The 13,857-nt window shown below is 35.5% G+C and overlaps 1 protein-coding gene across 10 annotated transcripts in view; it reads left to right on the top strand.

Moving 5' to 3' along the window:
- LRP1B (LDL receptor related protein 1B) overlaps positions 1-13,857 on the top strand; it is a 681,046-nt gene that overhangs the window by 369,058 nt on the left and 298,131 nt on the right. For all 10 annotated transcript variants that reach the window (XR_010832147.1, XR_007162924.2, XM_048062804.2 and 7 more), the window contains exon 7: positions 10,916-11,078. Coding sequence is in view for 8 of the 10 variants with exons in the window: in XM_048062804.2 (XP_047918761.2) it covers positions 10,916-11,078 (163 nt within the window). In the remaining 2 variants the exon portion in view is untranslated. The remainder of the gene's footprint in view (positions 1-10,915; positions 11,079-13,857) is intronic.

The following is a 13,857-nucleotide window of genomic DNA, read 5'->3' as shown; positions in this document are numbered from 1 at the left end:
ACTTTGATCTAACACTTCGTACTGCTGCAGGGTGAAGTGTAAATAAAGGTCATGCTTTTCATAAATGAATGACAAATTGCATTAATTGAAGTAATCTGAAATGAGAAGCTACATCTCTGATAAAATAAAAGCCTGTTGCAGCATCTTTGCCACTGCTTTTTAGGAAGTTATTTGAAGTACCTCATTTTGGCCTCTGTGTAGGTCTGCTTTCAGTACTTACTCTAGCCTGGGTACTTCAGTGCTTTATTGTAGCCTGTGATGGAGATGCACAAAGGAGTTTGCTTGGGTCAGAATGTAATAAAGTCCTTGCTCTTTCCATAGCACTTTATCAACAGCTCTTACAGAAAGAGGAATTTCATGTTTGCAAAAGCTGATAAAACTGTGATTATTATTTGCACTGTGGTGGGCATGGCAAATTAAAAATATCATCTGAATTGGTGGTTTAATATATATTTTTTATTATTTTTTTAACTTCTTTGAATGGCAGAAGCAATGTATAGCTCAAAAAGTATGATCTGTAGTTCATGGAAATATTTTTGTATTCTCAATACACAGAACTTAAATTGTAGATTTCTACCCAGAATTAAACAAATTTGATTCAAAACTTTCTTTTGACTTCAACTTTGGAGTAGAACCTGGAATGCTGAAAACTTTATGGATCATGTCAATATTACTAAACAAATAAAACAGAGGAACAAATCTTATGCTTCTCACTATTTGTCAGTTAGGTTGAATAAAATAAAATCTTGGTTTTGCTTTACAATTTTTAATGGTGTTTTTAGTAAAGCACTCATTCTGAAATTGAAAAATTACACTAATTTTTTTTAAATGGATTAAATAACTTTTGCTAAAGTTAAGTTTAAGCTATGTATATTCCTTAGTTCTGATAAAAATAATAAATGTGTTTAAATCTTTGTAAGTTATTTAATGAGGAGGACGCTATGCAAAAGGGATGGTCTGTCTGCACAGAGCTGAAGCCCTGCATTTTATCACCATGTCACCAAACAGCCGCGGTTTGATGTGTTGGGTCAGGCATTCACCACGACGGTTCTTGAGCTGCTGATAAAAGTTTGAACCGTCTTTGCTTGTGTAATTGCATAGGATCTCTGTCACACCATGTAAGCAAAAATAATGAGCTGATTGCAGAGTACATGGGGATACCTGCCATAATGTGCAGTTCCAGAGATTCACTCCTTTTGGCATTTTTTGGACTTGCTCGTATGTCATACGAAGATATTTTGCCTATGTGATTTTTTTTTTCTATTTATATATATATATATATATATATATGGAGAGGTATTTTTGTATTTACATATAGGGAAAGAAATATAATGTGTTGGAAAAATCAGTGCTGTTTCTCTTCTAGTTAGGAATATCCTGGAAATAGTATGCATTTTCATTTGAAGACTCTTTCAAGGATATACAGGTTACTCACTAAGTCTGTACAACTGATTACAAAATTCAGATTTCTTTCCTGTGGTAATAACCACTGCATTAGCTTCAGAACTGAACCCTTTGGGAAAAGAGTTAGCAAGAGGTTTTGTTTGTTTGTTTGTTTGTTTTAATTTAAGTGCATCGAGTAACCCTGTGTCTTAAGTCTGGAAAGTTAGGCTTTTTTGGTCAGGTCAAATATAACAAATAACAGTCTTCTCCTCAAAGGCTGCTATTTTGATATTGGACAACATGGAATAATGGAATAAATGGACGGAAAAAAGAAATGGAGAGGAAAAAAGAGAGGAAGACAGGGAGGATGAGATCATGGTTGCATGAGTATGCGTTTGTTATAGTCAGTTGGCAGCCAACATTGATAGGCATGAAGGGTTTTATTTGTTTGTTTTGATCGAACTGTAATATGAGGCATCTGACATTAGTGAATGCTATATGGTGGCTTCGAGTGTTTTGCAGAATTACAAGCATGCCGAAGGCATCTCGTGGTGATAGTGATTCCTCTGGGTTGTGGGAATAGTTAGCCATGGATATGATGATCCTTTTTGAAGGATTTCATTTTTAGATTCAGGGAAAAAGGTGAAGGAAACTTTAATACCCTTTAATTTAAGGAGCATTTTCCTTTTCTTTCCTTTGCAACACCGAAAAAAAGAGGTCATCTCATCTAGTGAGGTACATGCTATGAGTTTGTTTTAGAGACATTATGTGGCACAAGGAGCTTGTATTTGCTAACTGTTCAGGATATATGTTTATGATTAAAGATTTTAAATATTTTGTAGTATTCTTTAAGTCATAATTCTCAAGCTGGATTTAAATTGGACTCCGTATGCAAATTTTAATTGTATTATAATCAAGTTATTTAATATATATATATTAGCAAAAGATTTTTATTTTGGGGGGGGGAAAGGGTAACGTCTTCTCCTTTACCCCTAATATGTCTGAGATGAAGATAAAGACTTCTGTGCCCAATATGAGTATTTCTGATATATATATCAGAATGAAATATTCTATGGTCAGTACTACCTACTGATTAAAATTAAATTGAATGTAAGAATGCCCTTTGGTGAAAAGACACAGATTGATTTATAGCACTGGGTCATGCCATGGACTGCATATTCATATTGTCTAGACCATACATTGCTAATTGCAGCTATATTGAGCTCAATATGAAATTCTACTGCAAAATTATGACCTGCATTTTACCTGCAAGAGACTACAGTGTGCTCTAGATCCTGTGAACCAGTTTTGTCTGACAAATGTCACCTTCTACAAAAGACATGCAATATGAGTTTCCTTCCTCCCCTAAACCTTTGTTTAAGAGCTGAGAAGGTTAACTTACATCTACATTATCCCCCCAAGAAGTGTTTCTTAAAGAGTTGTTGTCTGCCTCTGAGATCAAACTGTCCAAACTTTTTCTGGAAGTCATTTTCCCTAAATACTTTGTATTGCCAAAGTAACTCCACACTTTATTGACACGTCTTTAAAACTGTAATCTACTGCCTAGCGTCTTTATGGGAAAATGGTTAAGCGACCTTATTTTTGTGTAAAGATGCTTTATGAAGTTCTTAATACATGCAGCAGGCAGTGCTGGAAGGCGGGAAGGTTGTAGACTTGTGCCTTTGATGGAGGAGGTTCAATGAGACAGGTATCACAGCCTAATGCAGCCGCAGTGTTTTCCCCCAGCAGGTCTCTTAGTCCGCACGCTTGATGGGATGCGTACTGCGGCTGAATTATGCTTTAATTTTAACAGTGGATGACTTAACTGCTTTGAAGTAAATAACTGGGTTTGATTTACAGTCTCAGCAGATTTATAAGAAGCTTTTGAATGTGCAGTTAAAAAAAAAAAAAAAGAGACTGTTATAGCTATGTACCTCTATAAATCTGTCTTTATCGTTCAGTATGGATGCAGGCTACTGGGACCCCGCTACAAGTTTACAATCATTTGGCAATGTGCTTGAAACTCAGTAATGCAGAAATTAGAAATGATCTGATTTTTGACTATTCTTACTTGTTTCTGACGAGACTGGTGGCAGAAAATTCACTTCTTATAAAAATCTAAGCCTTGGGATTAAAAAACAGGGCCATTCACAAGGCCATTATTTTATTGTTTCATGCTTCTGCCTTGCACATCTTGGCATCATGGCCAAATTTGTGACTCGAGACCAGCAGCAGAAAATTTCACTTATTTTACTCCTTCCGGAAATGTGATGCATTGTAAGGTAGAATTGTTTTATAACATGACTGAAAGAAGAGCTATGCTAAAAGCTTCAGGGGCAGATTTTACTACCCCACTGTAAAACCCCAGGCAAAGGCCCATAGCCCAAGCATGGGGCCTGTGATCTACCATCAGCACATTTCCTCTGAAAGCTCTGTAAACAGGGATTTGTTAGAGAATAAAGATGGGATTTTTGTTGTTGCTGTTGTTTTGTAGGTCTCAGGGCTCCCAGTGGAAGGAAGGGGTTTATCGTTAGACCTGCATTGCTCTGTCCGCACCCGCTCAGACCCTCTCAGTGTGCCACCTCAGCCCACGAACTGCAGCCTGTCATAACGGTACTGCTTGGCCTGGCCTCCTTCTGCAGAAAGGTGCAGCAAGTGTACATAGCTATCTGCTGTACTGCTTAAGAGGCCGCAAAACTGTCTTGCACGCACGTCTTGTCATCAGTGCTCAGAGGTTAACTTACAGATGTGAGGACTGACAGGGATCCTTTGGGGTAGCCTGTATCGTGGCCTTTGCAGAGTCCTTTGACTGGTGTGAATCTGGTAAATTCAGAAACTCCAAAATCAGGTGAAGTTTCTGGAGTTAGACCTTCTCTTCTTCAGAAGTGAGCTGCATCCAGTAAAAGGATAAAAATACAATCTTAAACATTTCAATTTTAATTTTAAACATAAACATGTTCTATCCTATGTCTAGCTGAAGCTGAATGCTTGAATCTGAGTGATTGGAGAGACGACATCTCTGAGAGACTGGATGTCTTCATGAGCCATCAGGATGCTTTTATTAAGTATTCATAATATTTAGAATAGAATCATATTTAAAAAAAATCAGTTTGGAGAAGCTGCCATTGTCTCCATGTTCACATTTATAGGTTTTTAAAACATTATATTCTAATATCCTGTATGGTTGGAAGAATACCAACTGTATTTTTGACAGGAACCCAATTTATTGAATTTTAAATTATGTTACTTAGCAAACAAGAGGAAAAGCTTTCTTTTCTTCTGAGGAACTTGAAGTCTGGATGTTTTAAAGTGCTTATTTAAATGTAATGTTTTAGGTTTTGCATTGTACTCCTTACAAACACTGTCTGAGAAGGCTGATTTATTTCAAAGGAATTTTGTGTTTGAGGATGAGTCATTTGCAAAAAATAGATCGGTATTTGTCATTTGATTATTCATTTTTAAACATATGCAATAATCACTCAGGACATGGCTGTTTAAAGTTTAGACAACAATGTTGTCTAACTTATTGAATGGTGGAACTTTTAATAAAAATATATTTTGTAAATGGCATTGCAGACATAGTTACAGCCAGTTGCTGTCAATAGGACAGGCACAGAAAAATCTATGCCAATCTAACTTTCCCAAACCACAGTGTCAGTACTGGCTTGTCTGGGCTACTAATTAGGAGCATTACTCTCAGATGAGAGGCAAAGCAAAGGCAGATTTTACAGCCTGTCATTTAAGCGTGCTTTAACTACTGTTTACCTGGTAGCCTTTTTGGTGTCTGTTCTGGAAAAAGAAAGGATTGCTACCATTAGTCTCATTACTCAAAACTTGTCAAAAAGCCCATCTTCAAGTTGCTTTCTTTTGTTCTTTAGAGTAAAATGTGTTGGTTTTAAATAAGTATTTTTATCTTTTTTTTTTTTTCTTTTTTTCCTCTAAATAGATAGTAAGTTAAATTGAACAGGTTTGTCCATGCCTGGCACTTTTATCATTTGCTTACCTTACACAACACACACAGTCTCACCTGATAAAATGTCAACTTTCAGTCAAAGAAAAAAAAAATCAAAGCAGCTTTCTAGTGGTGGAGAAGTAAAATGCATATGTGTTGGAAAAATACACCCTGAAGGTTCAGGGAACATAGCAAGAGGCAAAATATTTCAAATATGTTGTCCCATTTTTATATTATTTATGGCCTCATTTCATGAGGTTTTAGTTTCCAAATTTTTATTTATTTTTTTTTATTTTTTAAAACCTTTGTTTCTATTTTACTTGTTTGGACTTCAGCAGAAAGCAGGAGGTTCTTCCGTAGTTGAAACACAGTGAAGCTAACTTTCATGGCAGGCTGCTTTACGAAAGACAGCCCCAGAGGCACACAGTTCCTAACACAACAGGCTGTGGAGAAAGCGGGTGTGAAACTGCCTGTGAGGTCTGCAGAGCTGTTGTTCCCGGTTGTCTTTGGTGGACAGGGGACAGAAGGTGACTCTTCCTGGCACGGGGCACTTGAGCAGCGCCACCCCAGTACTCGTAGGGTGTGTGACCATTAGGGACTGTACCGACACCTTCCATGTGCTAGGATACTCGTTACAGAAACATTAACTCCTACAAGTTTTATTAGCCCAATCCTCTCTCGCTTCTCAGAAGCATTTATTCCCCTAGCATATGGCCAGCCGTCCAAACAACTGTTGCACTGTCCTTAAAACTACCCTGCTTGTTGAGCCAATTATCATAGAATAAATTAAACGAGTGGCTCTTAGCTGACCTGGCTACCTGACAAGGCCGAGCTGCTCTTTGCAAAGTCCTGTAAAATAAGCACTCGACGTTTGGGTGTGCAGAAGCAGCGGGTACTTCCCTCCTCACCTGTAGTTTCCAGGTGGTGTTCGTGGGGGGCCAGGAAACCTGCCCACCCACACTGGCTGCTATTTTATTGAACCACCACTACTTTAAAGCACTTCCCTATCCCTCATCTCCCCCATGCCAGCAAAGAATATAGCATTAAACTCCTCTGTGGAAGTTTGGATGTTATATTGCTTCAGAAGAAACGTATATGGGCTATGGAAGAAGAATTAATACCTAATTCTTTTTTAGCTTTTTGTGTAAATCAAAATAATACTTCCTTTAAGAGCAACTGTTGCAAAAGAAAAAATAAACTTTGTGACAAAAACGAATATTATTTCATAGCATTTTCAATTATATCCATTAATATTAGGAAAATGAAAGCAAAAATAGTATTATTTTAAAAAGATCCAAAACCTTGCCTAAACATAAATAATGATTTATGATTTCGATGCCGATAAAGATATTTTACTGTAGATAATATACAATTTATTTGAAACTATCAGTATTGTCTCTATGCAATAAATAAAAAGGTTTTATAAAAAGAACTTATTTCCTATAGCAATTGTCAATGAAATTGTTGCTCATTGAGTCTTGAGTGGATTTCCCAGTTCTTTATTGCAGTCGTTCAGAGCAAGGAAAAATTTAAGTATATAAGGCAGTAGAAGCTTAGTTCTTTCTCTTGAAATAGAGAGAGGTCGTCTATCTTTTTAATTATTAACCAGAAGCATATGGAGATCACACTAGGCATTTTTAATTTTAATTATACTTCATCCAGAATCATTCCTCTGTTCACTCAGAAGTTTCTATAAAAGACTTGAGCTACTTTAAGTTTCTCCTTGTCATGTGCTTAGATCATTTTGCATGTTAAAAACGGGAAATTTTTACTGAAGTGTATAAATGGAGAAAAGATGCTAATTTTTCTATTTCTACTCTTTCTTCCACATTTGTAAAAAATAAAATCTATTACCATAATATTTACGTTAATAGGCAGTGCCTGTGTTGAATCCTCAATTATTACAGCAGTAGTACAAATACAAGAATATGGCACTGGTTTTTGCTCTTTTCCGTTAACTGAATTCTTCTTGTGCAAGTCTTTATTTGAAATTAAAATGTGCACTGTACAAAATACATGTTTGAGATTTGAAATGAAAGAAGACAGTAATTCAGTATGGTTCTGATTTTCATAAACTATATTTTGGCCATAAGACATATATTTCTAGTAGCATTTGAAGACTTAGTCACCCTCATACAAAATTGTCATTTTCTCTAAAGGTATAATAATACTTGTATGTTTAAAAAATATATACTTCCAGCCACACTTGCTAGTGCCCACGGTCTACATAACGTCATCAATCAAAGTAGATTTAGACCAAAATTTAGACTATATGGTATGTTAACATTTCTTTCTGAAGTCCTTAAGAGGAAACTCTGTTTTTTAGAAAGTCCTAAAGGAAGGTTGATCACATTTGGCAGAAATACTCCATGGAAACTGTAATTAAAATAGGAAAAACCCTCAAAAATATATACAAGATTGTTCAGAATAAATATGTGTGCTTTCAGGAAAGGTGTTTCTTTTAGAGACTTCTGAGGCTGTGTGAATGAAAGAAAAAAGATTTATTGCTTTAACAATGTCAGTGAACTAGCCATCTGCACATATTCAGTTTTAATATATGAATATAGAAATAAGCAAGAAATTAATTCAGTAACATCTTGACCACAAAAATATATATTTTAAAAGTCCCTAGTGCAACCAAAACCTTATCTCTGTAGCATACAGTACATTTGACTTGTCTGATAACTGGAGAGCCATTCAAAGCGTCTAAATGCATAGCTGCTATAGTGAAACCATAGGGATTAAAAGTTTGAATCATGAAAACTGCCAGCTAAGTGGATTTTTCACATGGGATATGATTTTACAGAGGCGTAGACTTGGACAATTCTTTATAAGCTTCTCTTGTGAGCAATTGGATGTGTCCTACGCACAGCAGAGCTCATGGTATAAAAAAGACAAAAACTAAACCACAACACTGGTACCTAAAATACACAACATATTTGTGTTAGATGAACTGTTAAATGAAAATGCTACTGTGCATTAAATGTCTAAGTTAATTACCAGATTTCAATGATGTACTGCTCCAGAAGGTTTATTTTAGAGAAATGTTCTCTCCATAGTGGGAGATCTCTCCTCCATTTCATGCAGTAGACTTCTGAAGAAAAATGTGAATTAATGTGGCTCTTTTTCTGGAAACTGTAATCGAGTCTTCTAGCATAGCATGCTTTGTAATGAACAGCTTTACAAGGAACGCAGTTGAAATGAGCCTATGTCGTGTAAACAGCCCGTGCTGCTGGTAACGCCACACTCTTCCCAAAGACAACCTGCTGGGGAAGGGAAATGGGGCAAAGAGATGTTAAGAGCTCTGAATGCTTTTTGAAGTCTGTGACACAAAGGTTATCCAGTTAAATTGCTTCTAGGTGTCTCACTTTGCCTGGATTGCTGAGCAACCTCAGCTGCAGCTATTTGATGCAAATTGTTACCCCTAGTGTGACCTTCAATTAATTTCCTTTTATTCCATAAATACCTGTCCAGTGCCATTTCTCGTTAATGACACAATAACAAATCACTGAAGAAAAAAATGCAGGTAATAGTTTATAGATGTGAGTATCATTATGTGAGCAGATCTAATAAACTGTATGTATCATGCCTTTCAAGTATGTGTCACACTTAGGCAAAACTAGGAATTTTCCCACAGGTTGGAAAGAAGACAGTACCCCCCTTTTCCTCTGCTTCCCAAAGTATAGCAGTGTTCCAGAGCTCACACTGCAAGAATTTAATTACTAATTTTGTGTCTAGAAGTATTTAAAATTGAATCTCTTTTGTAACTTTCATTCTCCATAAGTAAGATTTATTATTATTATTTTTTCCCCCTGTTGTATGAAATATTTGTTAGTGTTTACATATGTCTTATGTGCTACATAGCGCACCTGACATTGACCTCCTCTGGAGGTTGGATCCGGGACTAAATGGAGCATTCCTTTATTCTAGCTCAGCATGTCTTTATAATAGGAGCTATCAGAAGAGAAAAGGCATAATATTCACCGTGAATTAAAAGGAAAATGAGTAGCAGAAGGGAAGAAATCTGAGATAGAAGAGACTGTAATGAACTGTGTAATAGGATGGCTGAGATGGAGTAGAGCTGGTGTCTTGACATTTTATTGAGTAAATCTTGTTTATGTTATCTGCACTTTGAAGGACAATGCATGAGTCTCCATGTCTGTTTTAAGTATTTAGCAAATACATAACTCATAAACTCTCAGTTATTGTCAAAAACTTACTGACTGGAATTTCTCTCTGAATCAGGTTTACTTTATATTCTCTAATACAAGATGAGTGTGATAGAAACAGCAGGTTCTTATTCAGGTGTGTTTGTTGGGACTAAAAAACTTATGAAGGATGATAGAAATAAATAAAACTGAAAGTATCAAAACTAAAAGCATCAAAAAAAAACTGTGTGAAATACTATTTTATCACATTTTTTTTCTGTCATGAAATAATTTTGTTATATTATCAGTATCTTGAAATCATTGTAATATAATAAATATATATTTTGAAAATGAAAGTTCATTCATATTTAACATTGAAAATATTTCAAAGGAAATATAGTTATAGTAGTTTGTTATTTTTAATTTAAGAATAACCAAGTCTTCTATCTCACAGGGTGGTGTCAATTCAGTACTGTCAATGAGAATAGGAAGTAAAGAAATCTTAGTTAAATGAACTTAGTTAAATGAAATTGATAATTGATAGTTATGTTCCTTGCACTTCTTTATGCTTTTTTACTGTAAGACTATGTTTTAGACCAGTAGATTGACTTAAAAACGCAGAGATTAGAAGACATTTACAAGAAATAGTTCCAGGATCCCACCAGAAAAAACCTTTTACTGTTTGGAAATAAGAGCAGTAGTGCTAGGTGGTTGTGAAGCCACCTTAGCATCCTGAGAGAAAAACTCCTGGGTCATTGTTAAGAAACTTCTCCAGGTACCAGGCAGACAGCTACTTTGATGCTAATCATTGTGACAGGTGAATCAGAAATCTGGCTGCATGCAGACTTTACAAAACAACAAGAAAAAAAAAAAAAAGAATTCATTGCACACACGTATGTGCTATTTAATACAGTGTGTTTAGACATACATAGCTACACACAGGCTTTTCGAATCTCTGTGGAATATTTATAATCAATTTTTAGTTCCCTTTATACGTATCTAATAAACTGCTGCAAGCATTATCAGTGTGCCATCCCCATGGCGTAACAGACACCCAGACACCCATTTCCAACCCCTCTCTCGCAGACACACTATTGGTTGGTGGTGTTGCTTCTGAGCATATCATTACAAAATTTCACAGACAGAATTTAAAATATTTAACAGTGCTATGAACAAATGTGTACCGTTGATATCCTTGAAGTTGAAATGAGACTTGTGCTTAGAAAGGAACAACTCTCTCTAACTAGTTTTTGTCCATAGAGAATTTAATTCTTTATTATATACCATATACCACGTATAAAATCTCATTGTAAAAACAGCTTGAGTTCTTTGGGTAGAGTGTTTGTTTGGTGAAGTTCTTTGTATTACAAATAATTATTTGTATTACAATTGCTCTTCTGAGATTTCTTTTTATCCTTTTATTTTTTGGCAGATGTACAGCAAATAGCAATCGACTGGATCACTGGGAATTTTTACTTCGTGGATCACGTCAGTGACAGGATCTTTGTCTGCAACCAGAATGGAACAGTGTGTGTCACGCTCATCGAGCTGGATCTCAATAACCCTAAGGCCATAGCTGTTGATCCAACATCAGGGTAAGATTATTTATTTGCGTTAGGAAATGTTGATCTTATATGATGTGTGCTGGTCTGTGTATCTGCTTCATTCTAGTGTTTTAAAAACTGTTTTTCACTGCTGTCCTGAATTACTTGCACAGTTGGACAAAGTAGTAACACGTAATGCACTTGCAGCAAGTACTTAACATAACTGTATTAATCGCAGCTTGCGCCTTGTAACTTTTTGAAGTGGAGTTGGAAATGGAAAACCAATTTTATCTCTACTTCTCCTAAGATTATTTTCTGTTTTTCTGTAAATTGTGTTTATAACTAGAGTATGTGGAAAAGGAACTTCTTATACTGTTCTCCCTCAGCTGCAGCAATATGGAAACTGGCTCTAAGAAGTTTAATTACACAAAAGACTGGAAGATTTTTTTCCTCTGCTTTAGACGGTCAGCAATAATGATAAAAACACATTGTATTTGCTTTTTTTCTTGTATAGTTATGTTCAGCGCCACCTGGGAATAAAGCCTTGCCTAAAATATAGGGCTCTAAAAATCTTCTACTCTATAACAGCCACCAGCTGGGAAAAGTTTTCAAGCAAATGATGAAGTAAAAGCATAGCTAAATAGGAATAATTAAGTTAATTTAAAAACTGTAAATTTCAGTGAGGATTTTGGAACAGAGATTTTATTTTGGTTTTATTAGTCTGTAAGTAGTTAAACCAAAATGCCTGGTGGAATACGTCCTAAACAGCCATAAGCCCCTTCTCAATAAATACAAAAATATTTACTGTAGAACAGCTTGTCATCCATATGTGGACTTTTGTCACTCTTTATTTAAAGCCTGATTGAATATTAAGATGCATGATCACAATGACTTTAATTCTGACAAGAACAGCTTGCATGTAAAGTTTACAAAGAAGTTTTATAATGTAATTCTTGAGTATAGCTGTATTTCTATCTGCAGCAGATGGTGAGCTTGACTTGATCTGACTGCAGTGTTGTTTTAAAAGAAAAATAAAAAATGCGTGTTTAAATTGATTTTTCTGGAAGTTCTGATCTGAAAGAACTTGAAGCTTTCAGATCTGCCAGCAGCAGCCTTTTTTTTTTTTTTTTTCTATACATTTGCTTATATATTCTTTGCGGGATTTACTAGATGAATCCACAGCTTGTCATTAGATAATCTTATCTGTCAGGGATGTAAGAATTATATCCAGCACTTTGATTCTGCAAGGAGGAATGGAACAGAAAAAGAAAGACTGGTTTTCCTTCTGTTTGTTCTTAGCTAGCTGCAAACCATTCTTATTCAGACAGTTGCCTTTTGCAGTGCCACATCTGAGAGCAATCATGTCTGTTTTAGTGTAGATGGAAGCGCTGGCCTGGAGGGAGACTATAAGTGATCATATTTAATACTGTGATTCTTCGTAGAGCAATATCAGTTTATTTCATGATGGAAACACTAGGTGGACTTTATTTCTTTACAGTTTTAGTTGGCAATTATATTAATTATATGACATATGTTGTTATGTTAATAGGATATCTAACATACATCTTAATTGATAATCCTCACTTTATATGTTACTTGTACTTGTTAGTGACTGGGCTTTGGTACAAAATGCAAAGAGATAATCAAAACATTCTGGCTACTTAAAAATGTGTTTTCTTCCATTCTTTTTTTCTCTATTTTTCTTTTCATTTTACTTTCATGCTGATTCTAATTGAGACATATTTCTGTGTCAAAGTATGAACATGGTATTGCTGTCTAGGTAACTTGCGGATTTACTATTCATTTATTTTTTTAATGTATTTAAATATGAAGCCCAGGATGAGTGTTTTTTTTTTTTGTTTGTTTGTTTGTTTTTTTTTTGGAGGGGGAGGGGTTGGTTTTGGTTTTTGTGGGCTCCTGTAAAAAATACATTTTAAGGCATTAGATATAATTACATTTTAAGGTATTTGCTCCTGTAACATGTATTGCTGTTATAGTGTGTTCACTGTCTCCAGCATTCTTCTAAAAGCTGAAAGTACATCTGCACAGAGAAGATCATTTCCTGCATTAAGGAATTCAGAGCTTGATCCTAAGACTTTATATCTATGACAGACTTCCCTCTAGTAGTACAAGGTCAAGCCCTGCTATTTTTATGTGCTCACATCTGAGCTGGTTTTAGTTGCATTTAGTTGTTACTTTACGAACCAAAAATTCTCCATTTATCATTAGAATAAAATGAGAGTAGGTGGAAAATTACTTAATCCATTTTTTTTGTGTGAGTGTGATGAATTTTACATCTCTGTGAGATTTGTTCGATGTTTAGTGGTGATGGTTTTATATACTGTTGTGTCCTTACAGTTGAACTTGAACTACTAAGCTTATTTCACACCATACAGTGAATGAATGAGAACTCTTGTTATTTTTCTAAAACTCAACTTTAAGTTGAGAGAAGAAAGACTCTGCTACTGAAAAAGATCTTGAACAAGCAAGTTTGTCACGTGTCTAATCTAAGCATATTACTTTGGTCTAGGATTTCAGCAGTTTTACCAATACAAACTGTGTTCCTTTTTTAGTACTCCAGACAATGTCTAACGAAAGCCCACCTGAAACATTTAGGAAAACAAACAAACAAAAGCGAGCTAATTAATTATTTACCCAGCTAGAGGTTTTGGTGTACTAATACTCATCTGCTTCGTCGACTGATTTTCAGTTCAGAATAGCACAACATAATTACTGGAACCGTCACAGGGGGCTGTTACCAGAGGGAACGGCTGGGTTTCCACTGCCACTGGGAGTTGTTCGGAGTTCAGACTTGTCAGTGAAGTGTATG

Source organism: Anser cygnoides, chromosome 6, assembly GCF_040182565.1.
Source record: "Anser cygnoides isolate HZ-2024a breed goose chromosome 6, Taihu_goose_T2T_genome, whole genome shotgun sequence".
Classification (NCBI taxonomy): Eukaryota; Metazoa; Chordata; class Aves; order Anseriformes; family Anatidae; genus Anser; species Anser cygnoides.
This window is presented reverse-complemented; position numbering and strand designations above follow the sequence as displayed.